This window comes from Equus caballus, chromosome 30, assembly GCF_041296265.1.
Source record: "Equus caballus isolate H_3958 breed thoroughbred chromosome 30, TB-T2T, whole genome shotgun sequence".
In the NCBI taxonomy this organism is placed as follows: Eukaryota; Metazoa; Chordata; class Mammalia; order Perissodactyla; family Equidae; genus Equus; species Equus caballus.
Window position 1 is genome coordinate 12,191,682 of NC_091713.1, and position 14,863 is coordinate 12,206,544.

General features: G+C 38.4%; 1 protein-coding gene across 9 annotated transcripts in view; it reads left to right on the forward strand.

The window, feature by feature from the left end:
* The window catches only part of RGS7 (regulator of G protein signaling 7), a 487,753-nt gene extending 480,264 nt beyond the window's left edge, over window positions 1-7,489 (forward strand). For all 9 annotated transcript variants that reach the window (XM_023632432.2, XM_023632434.2, XM_023632435.2 and 6 more), the window contains one exon: window positions 6,787-7,489. Coding sequence is in view for 4 of the 9 variants with exons in the window: in XM_023632434.2 (XP_023488202.1) it covers window positions 6,787-6,837 (51 nt within the window). In the remaining 5 variants the exon portion in view is untranslated. The remainder of the gene's footprint in view (window positions 1-6,786) is intronic.
* The last annotated feature ends 7,374 nt before the right edge of the window (window positions 7,490-14,863 follow it).

The following is a 14,863-nucleotide window of genomic DNA, read 5'->3' on the forward strand; positions in this document are numbered from 1 at the left end:
ATAGCTTATACGAGGAGTTCTTTGCAAACAATCAGAAGAGCAGTAAGCCATTAGAAAAACAAGCAAGATTTTAACTTGAAAATTTTTTAAATGAGCTCCAACCATTCTGACAGACGAAATGCAAATAGTCGATAAATATATGAGAAAACAAAAAGAAAGTTATTTTATTAATAACCAAGTATAATTCAGGAAGCAACAAAATACATTTTTCTTCCAAATAGGCTAGGTAATTTTTTAAATGATAATATCTAGTGTTGGAAAAGGGATTAGAAAATTGGTGATTCTATACATTAAAGAAGTATAAATTGCTAATCACTTTTCTCAGAACTTTACAGAATGTATCAAAAGCTTTAAAATCTTCTTTCACTTCCAATCAGTAGTTGAGCTTCTAATAACTTAATCCTAAGAGAACCCAGATGTTCACACACATACAAGAATATTCATTGCATCGTATAACTGCCAAACATAAGGAAATCTGAACGTACATTTGTGAATTTCTTAAATACCTCAAGGTATATCTACCTGATGGAATATTATGCAGCTATTAAAAATTAAATTACAGAGCAGTGGCTTTCATCTTTATTTTTATTGCCACTCACATTTGACACAGTAATACATATGTTTTTGTGTGCATGTGTATACGTTATGTGATTATGTAAACTGTGCTTGTCTATACTTGTATATTTATATGTGTATTTTTATTTTCTATAAAAAGTTACACTTCAGAAAAATACATTTTGTTATTATGTGTGTGCAACACACTCTGATATGTTCTGATCTGTTCTATAACATTTAATTTTTTTCTTAATGTTAGTAGTGTCTTTCTAAATTGATTTCCTTACCCACTAATGTGATGAATTGAACAAAACATTAGAAGAAATGTACGTAACATGGGTAATTGGTCAGTATATAATCATTTCAATAAACATGTTACTCATAATAAGCTATAATATTATACACAGTAAAATTTTTTTGTAAAAAAATCAAATTTAAAAAAGTATAATTTGTAGTAAAAGTAGAAAGATTTATTAGTATGTAAATAACTATATTGCATGTAATGTTTATTTCTTTACATTTTTCTATGTTGTCCTCATTTTCTCTAATGGACATACACTAATTTTATTTTAGAAAAATATTTTTAACTAAGAAACTGAAAGTATTTGGCTGTAGTTGTTCTTTCTCAATCACACAGGAAGCTAGCAATGAGTACTTAAATTAAATATGATCGTAAACCATTTCTTTTTAGTACATAATAATAGACTTTTTTCAGTGTTCAACATTAAATACACTGGCTCCCAAACCTGCTACATAGCCGCCTTCCTTCCTTCCTTCTTTCTTTCATTGTTTCTTACTTAAATCCCAACAATTTGTGCTTATCGTTAACTTTCCAGAAACTCACACTCTCCACAATTTTGCTAAAATTATTCGCTGGGTTTCAGTAAACTCACCTGCAAGTTTGTCTAGAGAGCTGACTTCGTTTTCCAAACTCAGCCTAGCACCTTCTTAGCACCTTCCCAGTTAGTTTTCTTGATAGAAACAACCGGGGCCAAATAAGAAGTAAAAAGACCCAGATTCCAGCCAGTTAATTCGATAATATTTAGGGTATGACCCGTGTCCCCATTCCTCACCCAAGGTGCCTCCCCTCCCCCAAGGTAAAAGTTACCTATCCCAAGACATTCGAATCTTATTATCCTGATCTCTAGAAATTTATTGTTAAAATGTGATCTCCAGCCGAGGAATTCCACTCACGCAAAGAATCAAGTGTGTGTTTGGGGACTTCTATGTTATTAAGTTGTTTCAACAGCTATCAATTGCTTCACCAAGCCAGGTGACTGAGAGAGCAACACAAGACGGCACGTCACTGCGAGAGTGCTGATTCCACCCAGCATCCAGAGAGGGAAGCGGCAGCGGAGTCTAGGGGGCAGTTAGAAGGTTTCAACAATGACGTGGGTGGGAAGTTCATCTGTGAAGAATGAGTAGGATCCAACCGTAGATGCCTGGATGGGTGAGCCAAACTGAGAGCGCAGGTGCAAAGGCCAGCCAAAGAACCATGGTGCGGAGGACAGTAGGCACTTTGTGGGGATTTTTTGTTTGGTTTTTTTTTTTTAAAAGATTGGCACCTGAGCTAACATTTGTTGCCAATCTTCCTCTTTTTTTTTTTTCTTCTTCTCCCCAAAGCCCCCTAGTACATAGTTGTATATCTTAGTTGTGTGTCTTCTGATTGTGCTATGTGGGATGCCACCTCAGCGTCGTCTGATGAGCGGTGCTATGTCCGCACCCAGGGTCAGAACCAGTGAAGCCTGGGGCCCAGAAGTGGAGCACACAAACCTGACCACTCGGCCACAGGGCCGGCCCCAGACAGTGAGGACTTTGAAAGGCCAGGGAAGCCAGGTTATGAAGGATTTTGAAATCCTGGCAAGGGTATTTTTATTTATAAATGAAATCGGGACATTTTAGCCTTTAGCCTCTCCTAAGAGCATACCCTCTCTCTGGTCCAGCAGCATCTCATTACCACACACCGTCAGCTCTTTGCAGTTACATAGCTGTGGAGCTGGGCATCTGGTCAGACGACTGGTTCACACACACCAGTGGAAAGGCAATGACAAGATTTGCTCTTTCTTGTTCCCAGTCCCTCACCATGGCCTCTGGAGCCTATGAAGCATTCTAGAATGTACTTCTGAGTCTACAGCGACTTTTGGGAGAGACTAGGAGGGAACGACAGGGAACAGACAAGTAGGATCTGTAAGGGAATAGCGAGAGTTAAGAGGTTAACTTCTTTTTTTTGAGTCTAAAAATGTGGATAGCCCTCCACTCTTCTCTTGAAGCTCTTTCATGCCTATCTTCTAAAATTCGACCCCTTCATTTCTCCTCGGTCTGTTTAGTGTCCCATGGAACGGGAAAGACTGCTGCGTGATTTTACAGCAGTAATAGAGCAAGTGGGCTTAGCCAAGCGAGCATAGCTCCTCTCTTGTCCTCTATAGACTCGTGTCTGCAGGAATGTGGAATTTGCCCCTCTCCCTAATGCCCCAGGGCTCAGACTGGAGCCCAGAGCCTGGCCGTCCTGTCCATTTCCACTGACGCTCGGCTCCTTATTGTCAACTTCGTGTGACGACTTGAAGACCAAGAATGGTTTTAAAAATCAGGCAAAATTCATAACTATCGACAGTTAACTTGGAAAAGCAAAGAACAAACACTAGGTTGTTTGGGGGGTTTATTTTCCTAATTATAGCAAAATCTCTTCACAGCATTTAAGACGGGAAGGAACTAGTTTGGCGGAGGAGAAGTCTTGTTGTGAGACACTAGAAAGCTCTCCTTGTTGACAGGATAACTATATTATAGATTAGGTAGATGCTCTGTGTTTGCTTAGGTACCAGCTAAAGTCTGAGGTTTATTTTGTCCTGAAAATGATTATGTGCTTCTTTTTCTAGCATATTGTCCGTTAACTAGATACTATAAAATCTCTTAGGATCTTGAGTTTGTTTCATTTTCTTCTGAGTTTCTGTCTTTGCCTTTCTCTACGGCTTCCTGTTTCCAATGTAATCTATTTCCTTTCAGAATCTGACAAGAATGGATATAAAGCACATAACACATATGTAGTTGTTTGGTTAAAAATAAGTATCATTCATACAGAATTCAATTGTAAGCATTTTGGTAAAAATTGCTATTGGTAAGTGTTTTTTTTGAGCCCTTTAGTTTCCAGAATTAAGATTTTACAACTTAGCTATAAAAATATCTCAGATTCTTCAACTTGGAAAAATTATGAAAAGATAATTGGCAGAGGCTGATCCCATACAGCCTGCAAGGAGCTGCCCTGAGAGAGATGGTTCCAAAATGACTGACACACAAATATGTCCTTTCCTATGATGAGAAAAGATCAGTGTTCGTTTTAATCTCGGAATTTCCAATAGAAGGAACAACCAATATTTCTTTGTGCACTAGAATAGATCCTACGTATTTTTCTTTCCGGTTTATGAGCAAAGCAGCATTTGCACAGGATCTATCTGCAGATATGATCCAAGTGATTAGATCTTCAGATCTAGATGACTGGTTGGGCATCTGTGCTGTTTGCTTTGACCCCAAAGTGGGACACTTAAGTTCTGCTTACTGTTAGTTGTAACCAAAAAGCCTTTTCATTGTCTCAATACGCAGAGTATTCCTGTTACGTATTTGATGTCTATATCACACAAAGTGTTTCATTGTGTGATTATATTAAGATGTATGCATACATTTTCCCATTTCTGTTCATCTGTTTTTCTATTATCACAAACCCACAGGTTTACTGTAGGCCTGTGTTTTTCTAGGGATTTCCATGAATGAGTGTTTTTGAATTCTCTCTTGGGACAACAGCCTGTCAAGCTAAACTTGTACCTCACCCCATTTTGTTTTGTTTTTGTTTTTTGAGAGAGAATGGCCCTGAGCTCACATCCATGCCCATCTTCCTGTACTTCATATGTGGGATGCCCGCCACAGCATGGCTTGACAAACAGTGCCTAAGTCCACAACCGGGATCTGAACCAGCGTACCCTGGGAGGCCGAAGCAGAACCTGCGAACCTAACTGCTGCACCTCTGGGCTGGCCCCCTCACCCTGTTTTTAATGAAGCCCAAGTACTGAGAGCTTCCAGGATATTTGGAAGAAAAAAAAAAGTAGAAAGAGAACCATGTTGCTATTTATTGCATTTACAAAGATGACAGTTTCACAGTCCAAACAAAAGTAATTACATCTAAGTTTCAAACGGCTTCCTGTTTCAATGTAACCATTTCGTTCTCCTTCCCAATAGTTTCTACTAAATCACATTAATCTGTAGTTAAAAAAATAGTTTTATGTTAGCATCTTTCCCCTCCTCCTCTACTATATGAGAACTTACTCTTATGCCTCAGCCGATATGTAGTTCTCTCTGTCCCACAAATGTCATTAAAAACAGTACGCACTTTTTAAAAATACATTATTCAGCCTCGGAAGAAATATATGTGCTCACATATATACATTTACATTAACAGCACACAAGAACACAGTAATAAATATAGGAAATTGCATAGTCTTCAAATATAGAAAAGTAGTTTTTTGATTCCAACATTATTTGATCAACCTATTGCCCAGGTTTGCGGTGGAAAAGCAGTATAATTTCAGCTTCCAATTCATAAGCAATTTCCTGCCCTCCACAGTCAGTATAGTGACTTTGAATCTCAGTGTCCTGATAAAAGCATATAACAATAATAATAATGGTAATAATATAGTAAGGTAATAGCCAACATACGCTGGATACGTCAAGTGTTCCAAGGGTAGTTTTAAGAAATGTACTTGCATTATTCTTCAGAAAAGCCTCTTAAAGGTGGCACTATTATTATCCTCATTTTATGGATTATGAAACAGGCACAGAAGTGATGACAAGAAGAAGCAAAAGATATTTTGTATATAATGTAAAGTAGGGTGTCTTGTTAACAAACTGCTTTTTCTTTTATTATTTTTCCTCCCATAAAGTGACCAAAGCATAGCCAAGTGAGAAAGACCTTTGCTAGACTTTGCATCTTCTACTGTCAGTTGCTGAGAGCTAAGTCTTGAATGCTTTTCCGCAATTAACGGGAAATGATGCTTGGTTTTCATTGCTGCTATTCAGGTCAGCAAAAGGGCCCTTGTAAGTTACTGTACACTGTGTAAAGAAAGCTTGATTTTGAAATTATTAATCACATCTTAAACATATTGTCCTTTTCCCAAAGTGTGGCCACAGATGATGATTCTTAGTGTGGCCCACAGGACACCACCCTTTCATCAAACTCTGAGCCACATCAGGTAGCAAATCAACACTATTGCTGTGATTAATTTATTACTAACACATTGTGTTTCTCAAAAGATCTTTTGATTTTCCTTTATTATTTTATCCTCTGAGAAATACAAATTTCATTCAATAAGTAGACTATCTTATTTTTATACTAGAACATATAAAATGAGAGATGAAACAGAAATTAGCAATTGACAATCTGCTATTCCTGTAAGAAATTTAAAAGTTCTTATCTCTCTAGGGTACTTGTATTAATAGAGACAGTGTTAGCTTTCAAGATTTCCAAAAAATGAATATGTACTCCAGGTATTAATACAATTTGTAAAATCAGAAAATATAGGATTTTCTGGGGCTGGGGTTGGAGGAAATCAGATGGGAAAGGACAGAGATGTCTACAATTTGAAGTAGGGAGCAAAGAGACTTTTATCTCTAGATGTAAAATTGGCGCCTTTTTCTCCATGATTATATGGGATGTGAAAACTCAGTCTTGAGTTTCCACCAATCACACCTTCAAAATGCATTTTACTTAATTAAATCATACCCCCTGCATACCTAGCTGTTTATAAATGCAGCTCTAATTCCAGCAATTGAACAAGAATGCACTCACATTGCTACCTTTCAGAGCGGTTTACTAAGGTTTGTTGTAACATGTTTATAACCAGTCACGAACCTAGGTGTTGCATCCTTGCTAAGCCTCGATGGAACGTTTATGGACATGTTTTATGATTTGCTAATCTGTGCTGTGAACCCATCAGTCTGTTTGCAGTGGGGAGGAAGTGGGTGGGATGGGTGGGAGGGTGGAAGGAGGGAGGATCATTTTGTTTGATGTGTTGGCGGAGGGAGGGAGGGAAGTTGGTGATGAAGTTTGAATTAAGGTATACCTAAAGGGTTCTGTGTTGACCCTTGTGCAAAAATCCGCTGCAATAAATAGATGCTACTTGTAAGCAGGTTTTCAGTGATCAGACTCTGTTTTCTTTATTCTTTCCTTGTTTTATATTTTTTCCTCAGGGGAAATCTCTCACATCAAAGAGGTTAACAAGCCTTGTTCAGTCTTACTAAAAGGATCATCTTGTAGCATGGAAGCAGACTGGAGTCATTGCATATACTTTGTAGCTCTATGTTGTTACCCGGAGCAAAGGACATTAGACCAAGATGTTGCATGAGCAAAGGACCTGAATTGTTCTTTCTTTGTGTGCATTAAGGGATTGTCATCTCCAAGGAACTCTACCATCTCAATGCCTCCATTTCAAAATGTTGTCTGCTTACTTCCTCCTTGTACTAAGCTGGATCTGTGTCTTTTCCTTTTTAATAAGTTCAAGTGAAGTAGACCTTTCCCCACCCCCACCCCCTCTCTCTTTCTCTTAAAGCTTCTGCTAGACACTGTGCACTGAAAATTCAGTCCGTCACAACCTGGAAGAAGTGTAAAAGAAAAAAGCATATATCAATAAGTATACATATGGCTTCACATTTATTAAACGATAAATTAGCAGAGAAGTTTTCATTTCACCGATGTATTCACAGTCAGAAACAACCTCCTGTCTTTCTCTGCTGTCTATACACTCTCGGTTAATGTTTCTTGCATTTATTTTTATACCATATTTAAATAAGAAACACATTTTACTCCAAATGTATTAAAGTTGATCCCTTCTCTGTAAATTTGTGTATGTTTATATTGTTGTTTTATCTTTCATTAAAAGATATGCAGAATCTCGATGCTTTTGTAACTTTGACTTCCACGCTAATTAAAGAAGACAGTGCAGAGAGAGCATCCGCAAATGCAGAGTTGCAATTTAAGCTGTTGGCCTTGAAAGTTTGTTTCAAAGTTTCAAGAGGAACTTGGATGGTACAGCAGTCCAGTGCAGACTGACAGTGTTTCATTTGGGGGCTAACCCAGGACAAGGTAGATCCTTTTTCTCCCATGGAAGAACACCACAAATTGGCCTTCCACATTCTCAGAGCCATTTACCAGGCCTATCTCCCTCATTATGAGTATGCAGCTCTATGTTTTGCTAATGGATATTCTGTTAGAATTAGGTTTGAGTGTGACTTCTCAACTCAAGAACCGATTTTTTTTCTTTAAAGTATAATTCTAAAAGTGCCTTAGGTCAGTGGCTCTTAAATTTTGGTGGTTGCAAATTCCTTTGAGAACATGATGGTAATTACTAACATTTAGCAAGTGTTTACTAAGTGCCTGCCACTGCATTACGGGGCGCCTCACATGCCCATAAAATCCTCACGTTTAATTTTCACAGCAGCCCTGTAAGATCATTCCTGCAATTTTGAGAATATTGAAGCTGAGAGAGGTTAAGTAATTTGTTCAAAGTCATGCAGCCAAGTGGTGAATTGGGATATAAATTCAAGCACTCTGCCTGCAGAACCCAAGGGACTTCTTTTGGTAAAATTTAAGTGAAAATCCATATACACTCTCACATAGGAAACACTTGCACTGAATTTTAGGACATTCACAGAATACCCTGTGAAACTCATCCATGGATCCCAGGTAAGACAGCTGGCTCCCTTTAAGGGTTGGATCAGTGACGCAAAATGTCGCCCAGCCAGGAGATGGATCTGACCTCTCTGCTTTTGCATCCACCAAGGCATTGTAGACCCTGGTATTTAAAAGAAAGGATAGTTATTAATGTCTATTGATTACTTTAGGTGGATTTAAATTCTGAAAAAGTTTACCAATATTGGTGAGAAATCAGCAGTGGAGGCTTAGCTGGTTTATCTAACTACCACAAAATGGAAGAGACTTTAGGAGAAACTTGTATATAGGCTAGAATCCAAACACTGTAAACAGTTTAAGAAAGATTTAATTATATGCCTATATGGTCTTTTTAAAGCATGCATAAAATGCAAATAAATTTAAGTTGATAGATGTTCTTCTGTCAAATTCTTAATTCAAGGCAACCTTGAGCAGCTGACACTGAAGCTAGACTGAAACCCTAGTTAATAGAAAGGTTATTTGAAAGAAAACAATAACCCTATTAGAAGAATGCATAAACAATGAGCCTTGCACACATATGATTGGTTATTTTGGAGGCTATCTTTCATAAATTGTCAGTCCTTAGTGATAATTCCTAATCACGGACTTATACAGAAATGAAAGGCATAAGAATGGTGACAGAAAGCAGAGAAGAGAAACCCTCAGGCAAGTATCCCCAAGTTGGGAGCTCCTAGTAAAAACGTTAGTCCGTTTCTGGGTTCAAGTCCACAGAAGCTTTAAATGGCCTAAAGATTCCATTTGATGTGGTTTAGACAAGACTCAGGATATAGAACAGTGGTGTTTTAAGAGAAGCACACAGAAAAGTTTTGGAGTTTCTTGCAGTTAAATAAGCATGCGGCAACTCTCTCTTGCCCAACCTCGGGACAATTTGATCTATAAGGCATAGAATAAAAATCTCTCACGCTTCTGATGGATAAAATGGTTTTTAAGAAGTGTCTTTCTACCTTGAAACGATCTAAAAGTTATCCACGAAAGCAGTGGCCCAGAGTCTCTACACTTCCATTGCAAAGCCATTTAATTCATCCTCTAAATTGCATTGACCACTTCTTCCATTTGCGGAGTTACGGCAATGTTTTCTGTGGATCTACAAAGGATTTTCTGCTTGAATCAGGGTCACAGAAATGTAGTCAGCAACCTCACCTAAGCCGTCTCCTGTCAGATGCCAGAAAAGTAAATGAAGGCAGAAACTCTCCCTCTTCATTCTGACGAGCATGTGGGTTGATCTTGCTACTCAGGACCTCCAGATGTGTCCTCCACTCTCCTGGTTGGGTGCTCACTTCTCTTTATAGATATATGATGGTTTATAAATAATTTTGGTCTATAGGGAAAGGTATGTCTTGGTTACTAGCATGAATTTAGTCCAGCTACATGCACTGATTATCTCTAACATAGGATTTTTGTGCCCTTAAATACATGCTTGAAAGAGCACATTGAAATATCCAATGGTTTTGCTGTTACTCGTGACTATCTCTACATATTCTAACACCTCTAAAATGTCAACAGGACATAACCAAAGGTACCAATCCACCTTCTAAGCCATTTTAAGAAACTGTGGAAGGTAGTAAAGAATTTGATGAACGTAAAAGATGGAGAGAGAATTAAACTCATGTATCACACACAGGTGTCTCGTATATTTTCTTGTACGACTGTGTAATTGTATCTTTTTCTTGAGAATTTTGTACTCCAAATTAACCTTTAAAAAGACACCGAATGACATATAAAACATAAGATATTGTTACTTAAAAATAAGATTGAAACAGAAATGGTTGTATACGCCTTTGAAGGCCTGGGGGAGCTTCCCTGGAGCTGAAATGTGATGCATTTGTAAATTCATTTTCAAAAAGGTCATTAGATGCTGGTTAGACATGAGTACTTTGGGTTCATAAATTGGTTAATAAATCTTGATGTCTTTATTAGGTTATAGGACCTTGATCATTTCACCTTTGTTTGGAAATCAAATAAACTGGAGTGTGTTTGATATCTTTTTAAAGGTTAATAACATCTGACTCCAATATTGGTTGAAAGGATTAAAAAAATTTACCTAAATCTTCAAGCACAGTAGTTGGTACATAATTGGTAGTCAAGAAATAATGTTTACCTGACCCTCTTCCCTTTGCTTTCCTCCAAAAGCTTATCTTTGTAAAAAGATAAAAAACATGTCTAAACCCCCCTCCTAGCTGGGGTGGAATCAGGAACAAAGTTCGGGAAGCCAAAGCAGAGTGAGGGATCAGGGTACCAGACACGGAGAAAGACCTGGAGAGCAGTCAGTTGTGATGGTAGGTTTAGAACCAACCAGATAGAGTCAATAAAGCATCAAGACCTAAAGGTTGACCAAAAAGTGAAAGTGAGCTAAGTCAAGGAGACTGTGTCCTGAACAAGTGGATTCTGGAAACTGCAGCTTTGGAAAATAGAAGTAGGGCTTTTTAGAGAGCATCTGTAGCCTCACCTGTATGTCTGTCAGAAACTCTTGTGGGAACGTATCCAATAGGAGCTGGAGGTGAAGGGGAGAGTAGATGGCAGTAATAATGTAGCAGGGTGAAATCACCCATCTTTCCCAGTTCAGAGTATCCAAAGGTATCTTTACCTGGCCCCCAAATACAAGTATGGGAACTCCTCCCACACACACTAAATTTCCAGAGGTCTCCTGGACTAGCACAGGGAGGTCGGTATTGAGTGTAGGAAGACTGAATCATTTGTCACGGGAGAGCTTGGAGACCCTGTAACCTCTTGATTCCGTGATACAGTGGCTGGGGTGTTTGCCAGGTGAGCAGTCAAGTCCAGGCTGAGTGATAGTCCCCCTCAGGTAGTAGCTGGGCATTTGGCAGGTGAGATTGCAATACACAGGCTGAGGGAGGTTCAGTTCGTGGTAGGGGAATTTTACCCAGAATAGTTGTCTACAGGCCACAGAATTTGAACTGGCTCTGTGTGGTGACACAGCAACTAAGCACACAAATACCTTCCTCGTAGCAGATCTGATCCCCGTCTGTATACCCTGGCACTTTCTGGACTGCAGACATATTATGGGACTAACTTTGGGATGATACATACTGCAACTTGCACTGCTCATTCCCCATCCCTTTCCCCCACACGTCTTCCAGCCTTTATCCTTCCCAACTCTCTTCAAGTGTTCAGGTCCAAAAGCCCTCTTTCTACTTCTTTTTCATGGTGAGCCTTAACAGCCCAGCATGAGATTGACTGGAAAGTGTCTTAGCTTCCTCCAGGCTAAGGAAGAGCTAATATTTATCAAGGCAGATTAAACACATTCTGAAATCTCCACTCACTCCAAATGGAAATGGTCTTAAAAGTGTCAAAATTAACACACAGCTAGCTACTTATGAAAACAAGAAAGGGAATCGTTTACTACACAAAAATAACCGAAGGGAATATTTGGTAATTTTCAGAGACTAAAACCGCTTGGTGCCACTTGGTGCTGTAGAGCTGGGCATAGATTTAAGCAGAAAGGACAGGAGCAGGAGCAAGGATCGCTCAGACCTTCAAGGCTAAAGACCAAATTAACACTCCCTTCAGGAGCTCAGAGTGTGAAACACAACACTCCCGTGAAGAGAGATTGGGACAGCCTTGCACACTTCCCAAGGTTACTAGAGAACTAAGCCTTTCCCAGTGACCATGGTTTCTAGTATCATCCCTCATACATGAAGGGTGAGTGGTGTTGTTACTGAACCAGGTCATTTTTGTCCACCGCCCAGACAGCCAAACACTGAGACGACGAGATTGCAGCAGAGTGAGGAAGCGAGAACACGAGCCTCAAATTCGCTTCCCCGAAAATAGGGACTCAGGCATATTTATGGGATGGGGGCAAGGTAGTCTGAAATGTGGAGAGAGGCGATTGGAGGTGAGGAGAGGTGAGGTCATTGCTGATCTGCGCAAGTGCGGTCAGACTTCATGCCTCTTCATAGGACCCATGTTCACAAAATGGTGGTGTTAGCATGATCTGAGGGTGGAGTTTTTAGCCTCTTGACATCAAAAGGTCGCCTATCGGACATCTGCACAGGCCCAGTTGATGAGTTGGTCGTCTCAACCGGCCTGAAGTGGACAAAGAGTTCTAATTCCCAAAAAACAGCTCACACACCCATTACCACAGTGATCCAGGCTCCGGGAGGTGTTATCTGTAGGAACCTAGTGGGAGTCAGCTGGCATATTGCCTAAGCAGCACGGTTAACAATGGGTGGGTTAAACAGCTAAAAGCTGTAATCAGTAATTGCAAAAAGGAAAAAATTTTAGTACCTAGATACTTAATCATCAATGGCTGTTTGCCGGTTTCAGTGTCATGCCATCAGCATGTACAGGGCAGGAAATGTATCATTCGTGCAGGAGCATCCTCCAGCATAAAACACATCCTGGCCTGGAGCTGTGAAACAGGCTGTGGTTTTCCATGAGAGAAAAACATGGGAGAAATTTGTGGAATGTGAGCTTACAAACAAGAGTCTTAAAAATGCTTAAGAAGATAAACATTGTGAATGACACAGCAAATGGAAGAGTTTACACCAAAGGAAATAGACAAGATCGATCTGAAAAGTATCTCAAAGTAAGTATTTTTAAATCCTTAAAGCAATAAGGTATGTAAACATGAAACAAGAGGCAGGACAATTTTTTTTAAATTTGCACTTCCATGTACATAGTGAAACTTCAGAACATTAATGATAGAGAAGAGAGAGAATATGCCAGAAGTTACCAAGAGAAAAGAAACATAAGTCTGCTTGACATTATATTTATCTTTGCAAATGTGGAATGTCAGAAGTCAATAGAGGGAAACTCTGATTTTCGAATTCTATATCCAACTAAAGAATCATCCAAGTGTAAGTGGCAATTACTAATAACTTCAGACAGGCCATATTTTAGACAGTTTGCCTCAGATTTTCATTGACAGAACCAGCAAAGAATGAACTCTATCAAGAGAAAAAAGAGAAGTCTAAAGACTATGTGAGGACAGAAGAATTAATGATAAGCAAAGAAATCAGTAAAAAAAAAAAAAAAAAAATTCTAAATGTGTATTCTCTATAAAAAATAATTACAAAATATTATTTTCAGTTGTAAGCTGGGAAATAAACTTGGAAGTTGGAAGGAATGAGAGAGTAGAAGGAAATAAATTATTTCAACTCTTTTGTTTTACCTGTGTGGAGAATTGAAGTATTTTGCTGTTGTTAGCGCCATGGAGTGGACTGTGGACAGCTGAGGGAACCCTGCCCGGTCTTGCTGTGCCATCCTCTCCCCTTCTGGTGCTGTATCAGATGATGCTCCGCTGCTATTCACAGGGTTTTGGTGGCCAATTTTTTTGGAAGTGGGTGGCCAGGTCCTTTTTCCTAGTCTGTCTTAGTCTGGAAGCTCCACTGAAACTACGAGTGACCCTGCTGGTGTTTGAAATTCTGGTGGCATAGCTTTCAGCACCACAGCAACATGCAGCCCCACAGCATGACACTGACAGATGGGCGGTGTGGTTCTCGGACCCGGAACTGAACACGGGCCATGGAGGTGAGAGGGCCAAATCTTAACCACCAGACCTCTAGAGCTGGTTGAAGTACAGATTAACTTTCTATTTAACTAGAGAAAAAGCACATTTTAAATTTTCATTAGCTATATATTTATACAATATAGAATATAAATATTGAAATAAGAAAGGAGAGGGAAACAAAGATTGTATTAAATGGAAAATATTAAATAATATGGAAGAAATAAATTCAAATATATTAGAATTAAAATAGAGGTAACAATTTTAAATCACCTCTTAAAAAATTCTCAGATTAGACTAAAAACGCATCTGGATATACTTTATAAGAGACACCTAAAACAATACCACCCCAAAAAATGGAACTTAAAAAACTTAAGAAAAGATACAAAAAACAAACACTGACCAAAATAAAGTTTGCATATCTATCCAAAAAAACAATTCAATATGAAAAACATTAACTGAAGTCAAGAGAGACATTTATATGGATAAAATATGGAAATCCATCAAGAATTTAAAACAATCATAAACCTATGTTCACCTAATAATACAACCTTAAAATATAAAGAAAGCTGCCAAATTTGACAAATACATAATTATAGTGGGAAACGGAAATACCACTTTCAAAAACTAATAGCAAAGCTTATTAAAGATATAGAGTTTTGCATAGCACAATTAACAAGATATGTATACACACACATGCATTTGCACACACAGACACACACAACAGAGAAAGAATAGACTTTGTTTTCAAACACTGACAAACGTTTAGAAATACTGACCAGATACTGTATGTAAAATAGACTCAATAGATTATGAAGACCAATGTCATACAGATTATCTTTTTTGCCAAAACACAATAAAAATAGAAATAAGCAATAAAAAGATAAGTAGGTGACCTTTCTCCAACATAAGTAGAATGTGAAAAGCAAATTGTTCATGGGTCAAAATGGAAATCAAAATAATCATATTGGGATCTCATCAACATACTGAGATCTATCATCATGTTATCTCATCAACAAACCAAAACTGTTACTCTAAAAAGACAAAATAAGATCTCAAGATTAGTCATGAAAACGAGAGATGTAGCAAAAAAATAATATTCAAATTAAAGA